Source organism: Lutra lutra, chromosome 15 (genome assembly GCF_902655055.1).
Source record: "Lutra lutra chromosome 15, mLutLut1.2, whole genome shotgun sequence".
Taxonomy (NCBI): domain Eukaryota; kingdom Metazoa; phylum Chordata; class Mammalia; order Carnivora; family Mustelidae; genus Lutra; species Lutra lutra.
In genome coordinates, this window is record NC_062292.1 from 23,204,191 (window position 1) to 23,218,108 (window position 13,918).

The 13,918-nt window shown below is 39.2% G+C and overlaps 1 protein-coding gene across 3 annotated transcripts in view; it reads right to left on the bottom strand.

Moving 5' to 3' along the window:
* Window positions 1-1,903: 1,903 nt before the first annotated feature.
* Window positions 1,904-13,918, bottom strand: part of SOAT1 (sterol O-acyltransferase 1) — a 75,018-nt gene continuing 63,003 nt past the window's right edge. For all 3 annotated transcript variants that reach the window (XM_047704439.1, XM_047704438.1, XM_047704440.1), the window contains 9 exons: window positions 13,424-13,502; window positions 12,622-12,703; window positions 12,263-12,308; window positions 10,897-11,026; window positions 8,908-9,005; window positions 7,268-7,366; window positions 5,272-5,407; window positions 4,321-4,466; window positions 1,904-2,974 (listed from right to left, as the gene is read on the bottom strand). In XM_047704439.1, coding sequence (XP_047560395.1) covers window positions 2,918-2,974; window positions 4,321-4,466; window positions 5,272-5,407; window positions 7,268-7,366; window positions 8,908-9,005; window positions 10,897-11,026; window positions 12,263-12,308; window positions 12,622-12,703; window positions 13,424-13,502 — 873 coding nt within the window. In that variant the 3' untranslated portion in view covers window positions 1,904-2,917. The remainder of the gene's footprint in view (window positions 2,975-4,320; window positions 4,467-5,271; window positions 5,408-7,267; window positions 7,367-8,907; window positions 9,006-10,896; window positions 11,027-12,262; window positions 12,309-12,621; window positions 12,704-13,423; window positions 13,503-13,918) is intronic.

Below are 13,918 nucleotides of genomic sequence, written 5' to 3' on the forward strand. Positions count from 1 at the left end.
CAATGAAAACCGCCTACACAAAATCAATGACTTGTGCAACAATCTGTGCTCCCAATTATAGACTATTTACACACTGTACCCTCTTAAGCTGCCAATGTCACCCTCTCTTACCCTACAACTAAAAGGAAAAGGCATTTCCCCCCCTCCTCATGCTTCCAAAATCAAAAAGTAGTTACTGAAAGGTTAAAAGCAGCCTGAATTTTCTAATTAAATTCTATCATAAAGCAAGCAACTTCACTTATTAGGCAATTGTAGGAGGTTAATCCACCAAAAACAACTCCATTTTCCTTCACTATCTAGGACTAAGAATGAAAGCATCTAACGGATTTTAAAACGAAGTCTGAGATATAGTTGTTGCCTTGGAGGAAACACCCACAATAATGGCTACTATCATTAATACTTCTTATAGGACAGAAGTTTTAAAAGCTTTCCTTTTCAAAACAAAAAAGGTATCATCCTATAAGCAAAAGAGGAAAAGTCAATAAATCTTCCTAAAACACACCAGAAGTTTTAATTATTTAGGAGTGTAGATAGTGGTTTAAATAAAATGACTTTTGCTATGAGCAGCTAGCAGTCCATGGCTATCAAACTAGTTTCTGTCACAGAAAGTAGCTCTTCCTTTACGCATTTGTGAAAATTTCTTATGGCAGTCTTAAGGTCTAAGGGTTCTAAAGAACCCTTAGTTTTAAGTATTCTTTGTTGTCACTTCAAGGTCTTGGGCAGGGAGGAAAAAATACTAGTAAAGGGAAGATGAAATCATGCTAAAAAAAAAAAGCAAATCAACAAAAAACCCACCAGCCTCAATCAATCCAACAAATACAATATTCAGAATTGATAGAGAGCAACAAAAATCAATGAGCAATGAGAGTCCAACATTTACAGCACTTAACAGAAACACAGATCTAAGGGTTTCATTCTCTCCCTTTAGGCGATGACTCACTCATGAACAAATCTTAGACCAATCTGGTTTTCTTAACGCCCTCAATATATTTAAAATGTAGTCATAAATTCAAGTGACTGAGGGCGCTTGGGTGGCTCAGTGGGTTAAGCCTCTGCCTTTGACTCAGGTCATGATCCCAGGGTCCTGGGATCGAGCCCCACATCAGGCTCTCTGCTCAGCAGGGAGCCTGCTTCCCCTTCTCTCTCTGCCTGCCTCTCTGCCTACTTGTGATTTCTGTCAAATAAATAAAATCTTTTAAAAAAAATTTTCAAGTGACTGACTCATTTTAACTTTTAAAAAAAACACCAGCAATTACAAGATGTAGTATAAAGCAGTCTCGTTTGAAGGTTATGGCTCCATCACAATTACACCACCACTGTATAGACAGTTACTGCTGGGAATGTGTGAAAACCTCCTGTCACAGCCAGAAGCCTATCTGTTAAAGCTGGGTTTGGTGTTTGAAAATTGCCCAAAGTCATCTGCATCAAAGGTACTGAAGAAAAATGGGTAATGAGGCTGGGTACTTGTGGTACAAATTAAGTTGTGACTAAGAAACTCCATTCTCCTTATGACACTCAAACTGACTTTAAAACAATTCTAGAAAGATGTCCCACAACTTTCTGGATAGAAGTAGGGCTATTAGAATACCAACATAGCCTCTCAGGTTGGCTACTCCAAATAAAAATCACCTTTTGGGTAATTCTTAAGTCTTACTTGTTTGAGTAGAAGATTCAACTCCGTCTCTGATCCCATTCAATGCTCGGTCTTGACAAACATAATCACACCCCATACAGACAAAATAATTCCTGCACACCACACTGTATTAGCAATAAGCATCTTATAACATGGAAACATCACATAATAGAGTACATTTTCTTGAAAATGATAACATATTAATTTGTTTCAGCTAAAGTATACATACTACCATTAAAAGTGTAATAATTAAGCACTGCAGAAGCCAGCTTCTGGATCTTTAAAAATCACTTTAATATTAATGGAATGTGATTAATACTTATATGTTACAGACTTACTAGTCTGCCAACTATTTCAAGTCAGTATTTATTAAACCATAAGTATACCAAAGAGTACTTCTAAATAACTTCCCAAAAGTTATTACCTTAAAGCATTTACAACAAAAAAAAGTTATCTTCCACATTAAGTTCCACGATAAAATAATTTAAACATTTGATTGACTCAGCAAGTCTTTTTTAAAAATTACTTTGGAAGATGTAAAAGGAAATGTCTTTTCTTTGTCCCGTGCCACTTCTCTCTTCTTCCCTTCCTACTTCTTTCTGTTCCCTCAATATGTATGATTTCAGATATAAACTCAAGAATTCAAGGTGAAAGGTGTAATTTTGCTTCACAGAAATCATGACCTACACTTCATAGAGAAAACAAGGTAAAAACTGAGTAGAACAAACTTTAAAAAAAAAAATAACAAAAAACAAATAGGAGGCATAACGAGATTATCTTCGGAAACTAGAGATTTTCACTCTACTAGAAATAGCAAAATGTTCCTCATTATTTTGTTTTCTTCCCTAGGTACATAGTTAATTAGCATATATTCCAACAGTGTGCCTGAAAAAAATTTCAAAGACCAAAATATTTAAATTATTTCCTCGTTAAGTGTTTTGGCGAAGTCAGTGGCCAAGGACACATGGGAGTTTAGTCATGATGTTTAGATGGGAGTCAAAAACAAAACCCAGCAAAAATTGGTCACTGTTGTCAGCTGTAAGTCTCCCTTCTCCTTCTCCCAAAAAGGTTTAAAAAAAAAAAAAAAAGTACTGCTTTAAGTGCACAAGATTCCAGTAAACTCGCAACATCTCAGCTGACCTAGGAACGGAGCAAACCATCTGTAAAGCGCGGAGTGATCCAAATACCACAGATAACTTCAGTAACGACTGGAAACAGATGCTGGCCCGAAATCAGGCAGAATACCCATCTTCAGTGTCAAGGAATGAAACAAAGTCCAAGCTTCTAAAACACGTAACGACAAGTCCAGGAACGTGGCCGGATATAATCCAAAAATGTGGGCTTCAATGGGGAAAGAAGAATGAAAGAGTAGTTTATTTGCACACATGTGTGCACAAGGTGTCAGGGTAGACAGGGGTGCGTTAATTTTATACACTGCGTACCTCTACAACGCCTCCCGTCATTTCAGTAACCTTTAAGCCATAAGCAGATTGCTAATTTAAAAGATGTTCATTATTTTTATCTGTAACACAGATTATAGTGCTTTAGAAGTTTTACAGAAAGCTTTTGAAGTCCAGTAAATTCTATACAATTACATGGACTTCCGACCAAATTCCAAACAGGCACTACCTCTCTTCTGGATCTTGCATTTTATTTTAGCACAGACCTACGGTCTGTGGCCTAACATCTAAACTGTGGTAGGGTAAGGATGATAAAATATATACACAAATTACTATAATACAAGGTTTAGAATTACTAAATTATCTAAATGAGAACACATGAAGCATTATGAACGTTCACCAACAGGAAAAGACAGGAGCAAGAATTTGAAAAAGCTGGAAGATGCTGAATCCAAAGTGGATTTTGAGAAAATCTGACAGGTGGACTCGGTGTGCAGAGAGCACCATTACCAAAGACAGCCCAAAGCAGCTAGTTCAGATGCGCAAAGGGGATAAAGAGGAAAGGAGGACGCATTAGGGCAGCATAAGAAAAACAGGATAAACAGCAGGAGAAGCTTTGGGAAAGAAACATTAATTTGCCTATAGGGGTCTTCAGTTACAGGTACCTGTGAGAAATAGTCAGAAATACCAAGAAGGTGCCCCCTAAATATTTGGGAGTTATCCGTATGCAACTAGAAGTGGAAGATTTAAAAATGAGACTCTTACATAATTACAAACAACCACAACAACAAAGGTCAAGGGAAATGGGATCTTAGACATAGGAGTATAGCTGGACATTTTCACAAAGAGTTTATTACTCTAGGAAGGAAGAGGGAAGAAATACATGTATGTGTAGGTGGTGGCAGAGGGGGCATATACATGCCACTGAGAAGACCCTGCAGAACACCTACATTTTCAGGACACAGGAAGGAAATCAGAAGCCCCTTTAAAACAAAACAAAAACAAAACAAAACAGAACACAGTGAAAAAGAAAAAAAAAAAAGAAAAAAGAGAGAGAGAGAACCAAGAACTAGGAACATTCAATGTAAAGAAAACCAAAGAGAAAAAAATTTCAAAGCCAGTACAGTAAGATCAGATAATAACCTAATCCTTTTCCTCCTTATTTACCTCCCCTTAGCATTAATTCAGCATGATTTCCACTACTCTTCTTCTTAATACTGCCTACGAAGCCTCACAATCAGGGGACAAAAACGTTACTTTTCCACTCCAGCCTAACCGAAGACTCACATTTTTGAGAGGACAGTGCTGACGTGCATACCACTCTTGGGAATAAAGGCACAGGATGACGCCATGGCCCGCGAAAAGGGAAGTCCACATCATAACATTCCAAATTGGCCTTTTCCGACTGTCGTTGACAATGAAGTTGAAAGCCACTAAAGTTAGAATGATAAAAAATATATATAGTTATCACAACATCATCTATCAGGAAACAAGGGGCCTAAGACATGTGCTGTAATCATGTTGTTATCACAATGAGCATCAACTATGGGTATACAGGTTTTATTCTGACTACTGGTACTGTAAGTAAAAATGAAGCTTCACGGCGCCTGGGTGGCTCAGTGGGTTAAAGCCTCTGCCTTTGGCTCGGGTCATGGTCCCAGGGTCCTGGGATCGAGCACCACATGGGGCTCTCTGCTCAGCAGGGAGCTTGCTTCCCCCCACCCGCCTGCCTCTCTGCCTACTTATGATCTCTGTCAAATAAATAAATAAAATCTTTAAAAATAATTTTAAAATTTTTAAAAATGAAGCTTTAAGTGTTGAAATTTATTAATCAGTGATTAACAAGAAATCAGAGAATATTCAGAGCAGGTGAAAATATATTTCATGGAATCATTCATATTTGAACTTGTTGTTCCCTCCATGCACCCAAACAAGGATCCATGTTTTTCTGGGGTGAACACTAACAGAGTGTGGAACTTGTTTATAGTCTTCATGACCTCCCAAATCAGTGTTATCATTAGTCTTCAAGAGGCTACTTAAGTTCACTTCTCTTCTTCATAGGATGAGCGCCGTGCACCAGAGCGTGGTTAATTACTCAAAGTCAATGCTGTGACTGTTTGATAAACACTGCCTTGAAATGCTATTTCTATGATCTAGTTGTCCACCGTGCCTTAGACGTCATTGTCTACATTTCTTTTAGCGCGACCCTCAGTACTCTCAGCAGGCCCAGATACTTACTTCCAAAGAACATGAAGAGCACGAAAAGCACCGGATAGAAAAAGTTCAAGCAAATAGCCAGGGCATATTCGTGCACTACAGCAGACACAGCAAAGACAGCTAACATGGCAGCCGACTTGAACCTCTTGGTGAAAAACTAGGGTAAAAGGAGAATATGAAAAAGCAATTTTTTAAAAAGTAATTAAGCCCAAAGTAGACACAGCCGACCCTTGAACAACACAGGTTTGAACTGCATGGGGCCACTTATTCAATTAATACAGCACAGTACAACCGGGGAAGGTATGTGCTATGGTGAGTGCTGTGAAGTATGTAAACCTGGCGATTCACAGACCTGTACCCCTGGGGCTAATAATACATTTTATGTTAATAAAAAATAAAAAATTATTTAAAAAATACAGCACAGTACAGTAAATGTATTTCTCCTTATCATATTCTTATGAACATTTTCTTTTCCCTAGCTTTATTCTAAATATATAGTATATAATACACAGAACATACAAATGCATGTTAACCAACTGTTTATCTTATCAGTAAGGTTTCCAGTCAATAGTAGGTGATTAGTAGTAAGTTTTGGGGGACTCAAAAAATTACATGCAGATTTTCCCCCTGCATGGGAGGGTCAGCACCCCTACCCCACTTGTTGTTCAAGAGTCAACTGTATATAAGACTTATAATTATCACATGCTAAAGGCACCTATTTTATTATGTTTATATTTGATTTTTCCAATCTACTCCTTGGGTTAATCCAAATGTAGTAAACAGGGGCGCCTGGGTGGCTCAGTGGGTTAAAGTCCCTGCTTTCTGCTCGGGTCATGATCCCAGGGTCCTGGGATCGAGCCCCACATCGGGCTCTCCGCTCAGCAGGGAGCCTGCTTCCCCCTCTCTCTCTGCCTGACTCTCTGCTTACTTGTGATCTCTCTCTGTCAAATAAATAAATAAAATCTTAAAAAAAAACAAAAACAAATGTAGTAAATAATTACCAAAAAAATCTACGCTTAAAATCCTTATTTTACTAAAATGAGGCACTGTCAAAACCATTCATGTTGGAAAAATTGGGCATATTTTTAAAAATCTACCTGTAACCTGTATTTGTAAATCATTACAGTAGACAGAACATAGTTTTCATATATAAATGGACACATCAAATCTCAACCTTTAGAGTAACACTACGGTATGGTGGAAAAGGCACACATCCTCTCCATCTGCACTACAGACCTTTAAGTGACACCACATTTATGAATGAAAGAACGCTTGACTACAGCACTGTTTGCACTATGTCATGCAATCACTTAGCCAAATAGTGACTTAATAACCAAAACCTGCAATCCAGAGATACCAGGGATCATCAATCATGACAGTCATTAGTCTACATAGGATTCCATTCTAAAGAATATCTCAAAGACACGTATCACCACCAATGGAGAGATATAAATCCAAACTAAGTGTTTCCCTACTTTAGCAGAGAAACAAAAAAAAAAAAAAAAAAACCCAAAAAAGCTAGACGGAGATTATTTACTAGCAATGGGATTCATAAGAAATGATCCATTACCGACGGATCATTTCACCTTTTCTAGATGCCTCCATGCGTTCCTACTTCATAATTGTGTAAAATAAACCCAGAGCACAACTGTGGTATTAGATCTCATCACTGTTCATACTGGTCTCTAAGCAGTACTGTCCAAAGCGTCAGCTGTCTTAGACATAAATGGCCCACAGAGAAATGAAGACCACTTCTAGCTGCAGAATAATACTTTCTGGAGGGGCGCCTGAGTGGCTCAGTGGGTTAAAACCTCTGCCTTCGGCTCAGGTCATGATCCCAGGGTCCTGGGATCAAGCCCCACCTCGGGCTCTCTGCTCAGCAGGGAGCCTGCTTCCTCCCCCTTTCTCTGCCTACTTGTGATCTCTATCAAATAAATAAATTTAAAAAAAAAAACACAACAAACTTTCTGGAAAAGGATCTCTATTTCTTTCACATCAAATGTATCTTGCCACTAACCCAGAGAAAGTCCTTGTAGGCATAGTAATACAACCAGTCATGAACCACAACATTCCAGGTCCTGTAATAGTTAGCATATGATGTGGAGTTCCACCAATCCTGAGGAAAAAAAAACAAAGGTTTAGAACTACACAAACACACACACACACACACACACACACACACACAACCAAAGCAAAACCCCCTGAATATTCCTAAAGAACTTACACACACAAAATAATATCCAGAATGTGTTATGACAATCCGTTAGTCTATACACTGATGTCAGAAAAATCTTAAAAGGCATTTTGGTTATTAGTGCTCAATATATGAATATTAGTTCATATATGATGAAGTCCCCAACTTTACTTTGTCCCATTATCAAAAAAGTTATGATCGAAGATACAGAACATAGAGAATCATTGAATCTAAAGTTCAGGGATGCCTGGGTGGCTCAGTTGGTTAAGCAGCTGCCTTCGGCTCAGGTCATGATCCCAGCATCCTGGGATCGAGTCCCACATCGGGCTCCTTGCTCGGCAGGGAGCCTGCTTCTCCCTCTGCCTCTGCCTGCCACTCTGTCTGCCTGTGCTTGCTTCCTCCCTCTCTCTCTCTCTGACAAAAAAAATACAAATAAAAATAAATCTAGGGACGCCTGGGTGGCTCAGTTGGTTAAGCAGCTGCCTTCGGCTCAGGTCATGATCCCAGCGTCCTGGGATCGAGTCCCATATCGGGCTCCTTGCTCATCGGGGAGCCTGCTTCTCCCTCTGCCTCTGCCTGCCATTCTGTCTGCCTGTGCTTGCTCTCTCTCCCTCTCTCTCTGACAAATAAATAAAAATAATAAAAAAAATCTTTTTAAATAAATAAATAAATAAATAAATAAATCTAAGGTTCACCTAAATAATGATCAGTATATCCCCTTACATTGCTAAAACACAGGGAGAGAATTCTAAGAACTGCCCCGCTGGTACCATAAATGACAAAATTTACATTGTACAAGGAGTGAGACAATGGTTACCTGTAACATATCCCTCCTTATCTTAATATCAGACCCATGGAATCAGACAGATGCTGCAACCCACACCCCCATTTCTTGGAGAAAGGAGTGCAAGGCTCTGGGTGTTACCAGAACCACCATAAACAAACAGAACCCTAGAGGGCTTTACGCAGCATTACAGAACACTATGAATACCCTGGCTCATCTAGAGCTTAATTCCAACTGTGTGAGAATACTATTTAAATATAATTAATGTCTTTCAAAATAAAGGAGGGAAAAATTATTTCCTTTATGAACTATTCAACAGTCTTAAATAATTTGCTAAGATCACTCCTACAGCATCAGACAGTCAATTCCAAAAGAATGATCTGAGAAGTCTCGTGATGCCCTCTGAACACACACCTTCCCACTGATACAGGATCCAACAGAAACCATATGCTTTTTCAAGAGAACAGATATTAGAGGTAGAAGATAAGGCTGTGAGTCTGTGCTAAGCAGATCAGATCAACATCAGAATCTCAGAATTAATATTGGTAAAACTTATGGAAAAAGAACTTCACAATGTTTATGCTAAAAAGCTAGTAGCCAACGATGTTCAAATACTCAACAATGAGGATTTAAGTGCACAAATAAAATGTGCAAAGAAAGGCGTCCAAGTATGCATTACCTTATAAAACATCCTGTCACCAAAGCGTAACATCTCAGCAAAGGCATTCAGCCAACAGTGTAAAAAGGCAAAAAACGTGAGGAACAGTACCAGCACACCTAAAAATAAGATTAACAATATTAAGAGTCTTTTCCAAATAGCTCACGCAAAGCAGTTAATTTTATGTCATGATGTGCTTAAAAGCTAGAATTATTCTGTAAAATAAAAGTTACTGTTCTAGCTTACCCATTCAAGTGTGACACCATGTTCTTTGGAAGTTTTTTTTTTAATTTTAGAAAGCATTAAATTCCTGCCAAGTGGTTTTATAGATAACAAATGACCCAGCCTGTTTTTAATGGAAACGCCTGGATGTATGGCTTAACGTGGTACCCAAAGCCCTCCAACATATGGCCCTCGTGCATTCCTCTAAACGAGGTGCTGTAAACTGTGGGAGATTTTGCCCCCTAGAGAACATCTGACAATTCTGCAGACACTTTTCGTTGTCACAACTCAAGGGGTAAGGGTCGTACTACTGGTATCTAGTTTTTAGAGGAAGGATATTGCTAAATATCCTATAATGCACAAGACAGCCCCCTAAATGTCCAGTGACAAGGTTACCTTATCTCTGACTCTATTCCCAGTGTTGTAAACATCGTCCATACCTGGACTTCCGCCGTTCTGAAATACTCCATGCCTTTGCTTCCATCCACTACCTGGAAGCACGTTTCCACTACTTCTCTGCCAAACACCTATTTCTCAATACCCAATATTAAATGTCATATCCAATATGATACAAAGTTCGTCAGCACTTTGCTTATCCTACTTACTACACTACATTGCAAAAGAGCCATTTTTATGCCCATCCCTTTCATTCACCTGTCTATTCAAAAAATATCAAAAGATATTTATGGATCATCTCTTATGCATTAGACAATATGGGAAAGACTGGCTCACTGTTAAAACACAATCCTTGGGCGCCTGGGTGGCTCAGTTGGTTAAGCGACTGCCTTCAGCTCAGGTCATGATCCTGGAGTCCCGGGATCGAGTCCCGCATCAGGCTCCCAGCTCCACAGGGAGTCTACTTCTCCCTCTGACCTTCTCCTCGCTCATGCTCTCTCTCACTGTCTCTCTCTTCTCTCAAATAAATAAAATGTTTAAAAAAAAAATAAAATAAAACACAATCCTTGATCTCAAGGAATTTGTAGCCTAGTGAAGAAGATATGTATTTAATACATATTCTGTTAAAGGGACAGATAAAATAATTTATTGGAGTCAATTTGGGGAGGGCAATCAGGGAGGGTTACCTAGGAGTCTGGGACAGAGGTTAAGGAAGAAAGAAGGTAACAGAAAACATGACCAACATCTGACAGGTAGAGAAAAGAGAGTAAGTAAAGGAAACTGTAAATGCAATTAAACTGCAAGCTTCCAGAGAGTAAAGAGCATGTTATGTCCTCTTCACTGGTAGGTAGGTCCTCAACCCCTGGCACGTGATAGGTACTCATGTATCTCTAGAAAAAAATATGAATCAAGTCAGGAGACTGAGCAATGGCCAGAAAGAAAGGGGAATGAGAATGAGTAGCAAGAGAGAAATTTCACACTGTGGATGCAAACAATGCTTCATGTAGATGAAACCAAATAAGGGCTAAACCATCTACCAGATTTAGAATCAGGAGAGACTTCAGTAAAGGCCATCAGCATCCTGGCTGGATTAGTAGCAAAATTACAATGGACTGAAGACTGAAGACTGATCACAGGAAGATCAGGCATAAATATGGACTACCCACAGCCAAAAAAAGCAAAATTTGAATGAAAGTCAGAAGACAAAAGAGAAAGACTGGGCTGAAACTGGAAGTATACTCACTTACGAAAACAGACGGAAAGAAGTCGAGATGAGGACAGATGTAGAGATGACTTCAGAGCAAAAAGCAGGAAAATCAAAGATGTGCCTGTGCAACAGCTTTTTTTCCTCACAACTTCATGAATGGCCACATTAACCAGTACCCATGTTACCTGGCAAGATGGAGTTAAATACACATAGGACCAGAACACGAGCGCTGAAGGGCTCCTGTTTAATATTCCGAAACAAGGGGGCGCAGAGCCTTTCAAAGATGTAGTACACATAAAAAAAGGAACCAAAAACCTAGAATATAACAGAGATATAGTTATAATACTGATGGATTGATATAAGGAAAGACGGTGATTGTTTTTCCTTCAAAGGAAGATAGATTTGTGACCCTTAGACTAAAGTTCATATGTATGTTCTTAAGTATGTAAGACTGCCAGACTTCAATCTTTCAGAGACGTTACACAGCTAGTTTCTGTCATAATCTTCTCCCAACCCTTTACCACATGGGTGTCCGATTGAGATTAAGAGTTTAAAATGGAGGGCGCCTGGGTGGCTCAGTGGGTTAAGCCGCTGCCTTCGGCTCAGGTCATGATCCCAGGTCCTGGGTTCAAGCCCCACATCGGGCTTTCTGCTCAGCAGGGAGCCTGCTTCCTCCTCTCTCTCTGCCTGCCTCTCTGCCTACTTGTGATTTCTCTCTGTCAAATAAATAAATAAAATCTTTAAAAAAAAAAAAAAAAAGTTTAAAATGGGTGGGGCACCTGGGTGGCTCAGTGGGTTAAAGCCTCTGCCTTCGGCTCGGGTCATGATCCTGCGGTCCTGGGATCGAACCCCCAAGTCGGGCTCTCTGCTCAGCGGGGAACCTGCTTCCTCCTCTCTCTCTCTCTCTCTGCCTGCCTCTCTGCCTACTTGGGATCTCTATCTGTCAAATAAATAAATAATCTTTAAAAAAAAAAAAAGTTTAAAATGGATCTCCTGGGACTTATGATTCAGATGGATGGGCAGGGGTGGCAATGGGGAAGCTGTCACAACATACCCACAATATATCCCAAAATAAAAAAAACGTAAGGAGGGGCGCCTAGGTGGCTCAGTGGGTTAAAGCCTCTTCCTTCAGCTCGGGTCATGATCCTGGGGTCCTGGGATGGAGCCCCCACATCGGGCTCTCTGCTCAGCGGGGAGCCTGCTTCACCCTCTCTCTCTGCCTGCCTCTCTGCCTACTTGTGATCTCTGTGTCAAATAAATAAATACAATCTTTAAAAAAAAAAACAGTAAAGGGGGGGGAATTAATGTAGATGCTTACTAAAGTAACCAAACGGAAAGCATTTAAACTCTTTTACTGAAGGAAATTGCTTCTGACGTTGGCAAGACAAAGACCATCTACTGGACTGGTAAAGAATTTAAAAGACTTTAGAAAGAGGTCTAAAGTTCCCAGTAGACATGAATTTACCAACACTCTAAATAAATTATTATTATAAATTTGAATCTCCATGTCCCACTAATCTACAAATCTTAGTGATTAAAGAAAAAACTCACCTGTAAAAACTGCATAGCAACATAACCCCACCTTACAGTGGGAGTCCTAAAAAGAAAGAAAGAAAATAAGTTTTCTAAATAAAGTAAGCTGTACTTTAATAAAGATCCTCGTAATGTTTTTTCCACAGAGAAAACATCATTTTTCCCATGTGGAATGCCTGTATAATTCTGTCAAGAATTACCATAATCAAACTGGATTGCTAGAATCACCATCTGGGGCTTTCCCAAGCCAGAAGGAAAATTAAAACTCATTTTACCTTCTTTGTAACCCTACATGAACTGGCCCCGGCCTACCTATCCCACCTCATTCACGCTACACTTCTGCTGCTCAACACATTTCTGGTTCACAGAACAGATACCTGGGATAGTTGTCACGGTAGATGAGGGTAGGTGCAAACAGGAAATACAGGTACTGGTTGACTGTGGGTATTGGAATCGTTTCTGGAAAAGGGAAACTCTGGTTAGATCAGACACTCTTCAGTTTTTCCTGGCAAAACTAAAAGGGAGAAATAAGCAAGCATATAATAGGGAAGAGGAAAAAAATGACTTCTCGGGCGCCTGGGTGGCTCAGTGGGTTAAGCCGCTGCCTTCGGCTCAGGTCATGATCTCAGGGTCCTGGGATCGAGTCCCGCATCAGGCTCTCTGCTCAGCGGTGAGCCTGCTTCCTCCTCTCTCTGCCTGCCTCTGCCTACTTGTGATCTCTCTCTCTCTTTCTGTCAAATGAATAAATAAAATCTTTAAAAAAAAAAAAATGACTTCTCTTAGCTCCTATCATTTCTTATCACCCAGAGTGACTTCTTACTCTTATATTGATTCAGTATTATCAATCCCTCTAAACTAAGCTCTTTCTGTGACTTAGAAATACCTTCTAGAGTTTGAAGCAGCAATTCAAAGAGTAAGCACACATGGGGGTAATGAGTCTATTAACACTCTATGAAAGTAAGGTAAAGCTTAACACTCTGGTGATCAGTGTTTTTAAGTTGTAGGTACAAAGACGAAACAGGGGACAATGAAGAAATAGTGAGATAGTCTTCCAAATCAATACGGATCCTACATCTTTAAAATCCAACATAACATCTACAGAATGTAAAACGCCATCCCACTAAATACAAAGTTTGAAATAATCCATTGAATAATCCTTGACCTAACGAAATTACATACTTGATTTCTCCTTAGCTGAATTTAGTACCCGAGGCACATTCTCTCTGACAAATGAATGGGCTTTCATTACGAAACGAATCTACAAAAGAAGGGGAGAGGAAAAAAAGATGAACTTTCTGCCATTGTCTTGTCTCCTATAAGCAACCCCAGAACAGCACTAAATCATATGAAGAACTTCCTAATTTTGCATACACCAACTCGAATTCATGTTTATGGAATAAAGCAAATGAAAAACAAAGTGTAAACAAGGACAAGTTATTACCCAAATTATTTTGCATCTAATAGCACTATCTATTATAGTTATATTACAATAAGAAATTAAAAGCCTGTTCAAAGACAGTCTCCTTCAACAGTCCTTCAGAATATTAATAGACAGCCAATTTAAGTCCAAAAATTCTGAAGGGTATATAAACAAAATAAATCCTTTATTTAGACGGGAACAGTTTATATGACAAAACAATGAATCTGATAACCTCAAAGGCAGAGTTTTTAATT